We start from the raw sequence: 5,941 nt of genomic DNA, 5'->3' as shown, positions 1-5,941 counted from the left end.
TTCACAACTACTACAGGCCAGAGTCCACAACTGCCTTTGTTTAAGGAAGCCAGGAGGGGAAACTTCACAGTAATCTAGCTAGGAAAAACAAAACCAAAACAAACAAAAATCTCCAGACAAAAAATCTTTGAAGTAAAGGCTTGCTTTTATTCTTTTATATGGCACAGCAGGGCTMCAATCAGTAGGATCAGTGCTACTACAATACTGCAATTAGCTGCAAAGAGGCAATCTGGTCCTATATATTACCTTTCCAAAACCATATTCCTTAGTTATTGGTAAGCACGACTTCTGACAAGATTGGAGATTTTTCCTCTGGTATTTCTCTGCTCTCGTCCGATATCTTCAGTATAATTTTCTTCATCTTTCTTTCCTAAAAGTGTTTGCAACCTAGGCTGACAAGACTTTGAAATGAAACTTATAAAAAATGGTTTAAGGGCAGTACAGGGCAATGGAAGTGAATAAATTATTTCCTTCCTGTCATGTGACAGTCTGTGCAATCCAATAGCAGATTAGGCACTTGATTGTATCAACATGTACTGTAGATCTAAGCAATTATTACTGTGCTTAGCAGTGACTCTCATGAACAAGATTTAAAGTTAACTAGCTGATAGAGTTTTAAAAAAACAGTGTTAAATGCTCTYCAATACTTCAGCTACAAACACTTCTACTATAATCCAAACTATCACAATTTGGTCAGTACAAGACTTCTCAAAGTTAAATTTGCCTGTYWAACTCTGTAAACAAGAGTATTGTATTCTCCACAGACCTGTTATGCCRCTATCATTTTAACAGAGATTTCACTTAGTGACCAGAATTCTGTCTTTAATCACAGTGATATAATCCTGTTGTCTTCAGACACTCTTTTCCTCATATTTATGCAGTGGTTTTCTCAGAGCCTTTTTAGGTGTAATGACAGCACAGCCTAAACCTGCCACAACAACAGCTACAAAGGTAATATTCCAAGTCAGTGTCAAATGGAAGCTGCCTACCCTCAAATAAAATATTAAAACAAACCAATCCTGCCTGTACAGCCGCCCATATGTTCTGAGGAAATCCAAACCATATTTTGGGRTGTTTTCTACATAAAGATGTGTGTATTTAGCAGACCAAAACTGAAGAAGGCTCTAATTTCRTGACCAACAATGTAGGAAGCCTTCCCAGCTGCATTCTCAATGTCATAGGTTGAGATCCAAAAGGAACTAAAATCCCTTAAATTTTAGACAACTGCTTCCTGTAGGAGAATGTGTAGCCCTGAGTTATTCAAACTCCTTTTGAGAAGCCTCAGGATGGGAATTGAATCTGGAGCTGCCTAAGTGAGCTGGGATAAGGCAGTGGGGACAGATGTGTCCTACACCTCTCCAAATCCAGCACATGAGCACTGCTAAGAGCTGCCTGCCTCCATCCCAAGGTGTGTTCCTGCAGGCCTTCTCTAAAGACTRTTTAATCAAAATTCTCAGCACAGATCAGAGCTAACATCCCACGCAAGTGCCCAATTAATTAAGACAATCACACTCTCATTACATAAAATCCGACAGCTCCTTCTGAGGCCAAACTGCTCTGGGGTTAGAGGGCACATCTCAGGCAAAATCTGGAATTGTGCTGCATTCTCCAATCAGGAAGCTTTGCAATAGTCATCACCAGCATCGTTGTCTTGAATGAGGATGGCTGCTGCTGTATTYTCTGTGGGGCCCAAGCCCTGAGATGCCTTTATCAGCTTGAGCCCTCTAGGAGATAGRAGAAGAGACAGCTGCTTTGCAAATCCCCAGCAGGCAGCCTTAAATATCAAATAGTCCTGAAATTCCACAGCAGTCTCAAAAATTAGGTGCCCCCCAAGCATAATTTGAAATGTAATTTTAGTATCTGGGGAAGCTGAATGTTTAAAGTTTAGGTACCAGGAGCAAAGAGGAGCCGAACTAKGTACAATGAGTCTGTGTTTTTAACTGCAGCTACCAAGTTTCATATTCAGAAGTTGACAAGGAATCACAGAAATCCAAACCTTTCGTTAGCCATGTCTGCATYCCATTCCTCAACCTAGCCATTTTACAGGATTTTACCAAAAGAAATACAGGATTTTTACAGTCATAAAACTGAATCTTTCATGTGTGCATATTATCTGAGCCTCAGGAAGAGGGAAAATAAGAGGGGCAGATGGAGGGGAAGCAAAGCATCATGCTCCCTCAGGAAGGCTTTATCTCAGAGGAGAAACCTTACAACCCCACAGAGCCCTGCAGGCATCTGGACCAGGCAAACAAGGAGCACCTCTGCAATCACCACTGCCCTGGCAGCAGGATGCAGAAAACTCTCAGCTTTTATCCATGTTTAAGTCTCAAAGATGAGCTGTGACTTCTAGGAAAGGAGATATCTCTTCCTGAGGCAAGCATTTTTACCCAAAATGCTAATAAAAATTAAAAACAATGCTTTCAGATATATAGTGCCTCATTCTGAGGAAACGCACTAGCTGAAACTTCCCTTTTCTTTAGTTATTGTATAAATAAATATATMTCTTCCTTTCTTATGAAAGATATTTAACCATTTGCCATGCTGTTCTCAATTATAAATGAGAATGGGCCAAACCCTGACCTCCACAACTCTCTTCAAACGATCTTTTTTCCATTATAATTGATATTTTAGATCATTTTATAACCGCCTCAGCTATAAATTCATCCCCATTATTTGTAATAAGTGCTGGCCTCATGTAAGTATGTTGGCTGTATTCCCAGAATAATGCTTTTGGAAGGGAATCTGTTCATACTGGGGGAAGTGGAGGAGAGTGAGGGATGACCTACAACCCTAAAAAACTCATTAATAAGTAACCATGGTAGGAGAAGATCGAAATCTTCTCCATGGTTGATCGGGGTCTCATCCCTTTAAAAATGTGATGGAGAAAAAAAAAAAGGCAAGGATTCCTTCTGCCCTTCAAAACAGCTTGGCACAAACCAGTCTGTCAGTTCAGGGGCTGTCAAAATGTAAATTTGCTGCAGAACTGAGATGTGCAGCACCAAAGTGGAGAGCAGGCGCTCCCTGCGAGGGTGAGGTGTCTGGCAGTGATGGGTTTGTGCCCTGAAGACAGGAACCACCACCGCACATCCCCCCCARTGCACTCAGGTAAACACAGTAAACAATTTGCTTCTGCAGAGCCTGTAAGGGAGTTTGTACATTCCTGCTCTGCCTGTGCCCCGTGCCAGACCCAATGGCAAAGGAGTACTGCCTGCATCGTTCCTTGTTGGAGGCATTCCCTTGTTTATCAGCGGAGGATGAGCTGAAAATGTGAATTTTCCCTTGTTTATCAGTGGAGGATGAGCTGAAAATGTGAATTTTCCCTTGTTTATCAGTGGAGGATGAGCTGAAAATGTGAATATTCCCTTGTTTATCAGCGGAGGATGAGCTGCTGCTCTGGCCCAGAGCTGGAGAATGGGCACACTCACCTCAGCCGCCCTCCCTGAACGGATGAGATCCCCTGCTGACCCCTTGAGAGCATCCATCCCCTTCCTGCAGCAACCTCTACGGTTTTTCAGGAATTCTTAGGCTGCTTAGAATTCCTAAGGGAATTTTTCTTAGAATTCTTAGGGAAGGTGAGGAGAAGAGGTGATGGACTGGAGTAGGGTGTGGGCTCCAGCCCTACTGAAGGAGATGGGTTACACTGAAGAGGCAGGACTGCAGCATTGAGGCCGTGGAGTGCCCTGGACAGGACCATCTCCCGTAGAGGGATAGGGTGGGAATGATGCTGGGAAAGGCTCAGGTAAGGGTTGCAAGGGCAGCTACAGCTGCTGCTGCTGGCAATGTGTCTGGGTACGGATTGCAGCAGGATGGCAGCGTTGGAAAGGGGGTGAGCAGGTGATTCCACACACTTTGCCTGGACTGGGCAGCCCCTGCAGCCTGCCACACTCCAAGGGATGAAAATGGATGCCTGACCTGCCAAAACCTCCCAGCCAGGTCTGCTCTTGAGCGTGTGGCAGGGWGGCATATGTGCTGTGGGCAGGAGAATGAGATAAGCCAGCAGACAAGCTYAGGGAGGGCAGGGCTGGCAGTTCAGTCCTGGTTGGAAGTGCCTGGCTGAGTAGGAAGGAGGCTGCAGCCTGCTGGTGCCTGTGGGAGTGCGAAGCAGCTGAGTCACGAGTGGTTGGCTTTGTTGCCATTGTTGTTTGAGATGAAAACTAAGCAAATAATCAAAGAAATTTGTGGTTACTAGTGTCCAGGTGTTACTACAGCTGAAACCCAAGTTTGTAGAGCAARCATCCATCTGCCAGTTCCCTATTCCCTTTTGTTTGTCTGGCAACTGAACACTGTTCTTCTAGTCCAGGTTATTTGCAGTAGGGAAAAAAAAAATCAGGAAAAACAGAAAGTAAATTATACTGAACAACTGCAATTAATCCCCCAAACAGCATCACCACTGACCTCCAGTTTCCTGGATTGCCACATGAATTGAAGTTGTATAAAAGGGAATATTATGTCCAGGACATGGCAGTGGACAATTGTGATGGTCTGGGAGGAAGGCTGCTGAGGCTGRTGGGAGAGCACCTTTTTGTTCTTTCTGCTTCTTGTCTGTCCCTGCATGGTGACCAGAAAAAAAGCTAGAAAACACAGAAACCATGCCCTGCCCCTAAGTGGTAGTTCCTCTCTGCCCTTCCCTTCCATCCAATACCATCTGCTGTCTGTCATGCTTCCTTCCAAGGCACCATACACTCCTACGGGGCTTTGCTTGGACTGTAGGATGGGTTACCTACTGACAACGTCTTGAGTTCATTTGGGGTTTTACTGCAGTGCCAGAACTTCTCTGAGGAATGCAAGAGGAAGAAAATAATGGTTTGCAGCAGTTCATGTTGCAGAAAAATCTAATTAAATTTCAGGGGTTGGAGATGGCTTCCTTCCACTGAAGGCTTTCCCCTGCTGAATTGMAAAAGCATATTGCAAATAACAAAAGGGCTAAAACTTAAAAATACACCAAAGGAAAAGAGCAAACAAAAAATTGCCACAAGAATGTTTTATGCCAGAAATCATTAGACAACTGCAATTGAAAGGCCATTACCAACTCCCACTATAATAAAAGACATTATAATTGTAATCTGAACTACTCGGGTGACACTTTCTACATTGTATATTTATCTCTCATGGGACACATCTTGGCACTGCTGCTCATTAATGTAGGTGATAATCATGTAATGAATGGCTGGATTGATAAGAGTATATTGAGAACAGCTGGTAAAAATAGCTAAAAGAACAATGCACATTATATCTTTACTGGAATCCTTGAAAAGAAACAGGAAGGACAGCCTCTAAAAATTATTAAAAGTCTAAAATTAAGATAACCATAGCATTTAGGGAAATTTGTTCCAATCAGCACTAATTTGAAGWTTCACATTTTTCTTGTTACAGCAGGAATCTGTCCTAGTGAGCAAAACAAATCACATAGGTAATTAGATATYGAGGAAAAGGTAGGTGTATATCTCTGAATTGTAATAACACCTATATTTGTCAAGTTGGAAAACACACCTGTTTTAAATTAGTGCTTTTTCTGGATGACAGCCAATTCCTCTTATAATTATCATCTTTTCTCCTCCTTTTACCATTTCAGTTATTTGGGTGTTTCCTCGCCTGGGAGACACGAAATGTCAGCATTCCTGCTTTGAATGACAGCAAGTACATCGGAATGAGTGTATACAACGTGGGCATAATGTGCATTATTGGTGCTGCTGTTTCATTCCTTACTCGGGACCAACCCAATGTGCAGTTCTGCATAGTTGCTTTAGTTATAATATTCTGCAGCACCATTACTCTCTGCCTTGTGTTTGTACCTAAGGTAGGTGAAGTTATTTTGCATGGATCTGGATTTTTTTCCTGCTGTTTTGTAATTATGATTTAATATGTGGATGTYTTTCACCTTTTCAAGTGCAAGGGTTGTGTGTGAATTCTTAACCAAGTCCTTCTATAAGGTCTTGTCTCC

At 42.7% G+C, this 5,941-nt stretch overlaps 1 protein-coding gene across 1 annotated transcript in view; it reads left to right on the top strand.

Moving 5' to 3' along the window:
- Window positions 1-5,941, top strand: part of LOC130575519 (gamma-aminobutyric acid type B receptor subunit 2) — a 39,293-nt gene that overhangs the window by 6,582 nt on the left and 26,770 nt on the right. Inside the window, exon 2 of the mRNA XM_057369445.1 lies at window positions 5,573-5,797. Within this exon, the coding sequence (XP_057225428.1) occupies window positions 5,573-5,797 (225 nt within the window). The remainder of the gene's footprint in view (window positions 1-5,572; window positions 5,798-5,941) is intronic.

This window comes from Malurus melanocephalus, unplaced genomic scaffold, assembly GCF_030028575.1.
Source record: "Malurus melanocephalus ecotype Western Australia unplaced genomic scaffold, MMel_1.1 scaffold_110, whole genome shotgun sequence".
NCBI lineage: Eukaryota > Metazoa > Chordata > Aves > Passeriformes > Maluridae > Malurus > Malurus melanocephalus.
The sequence above is the reverse complement of the archived record's forward strand: the minus strand, read 5'-3'. Positions and strand labels throughout refer to the sequence as shown.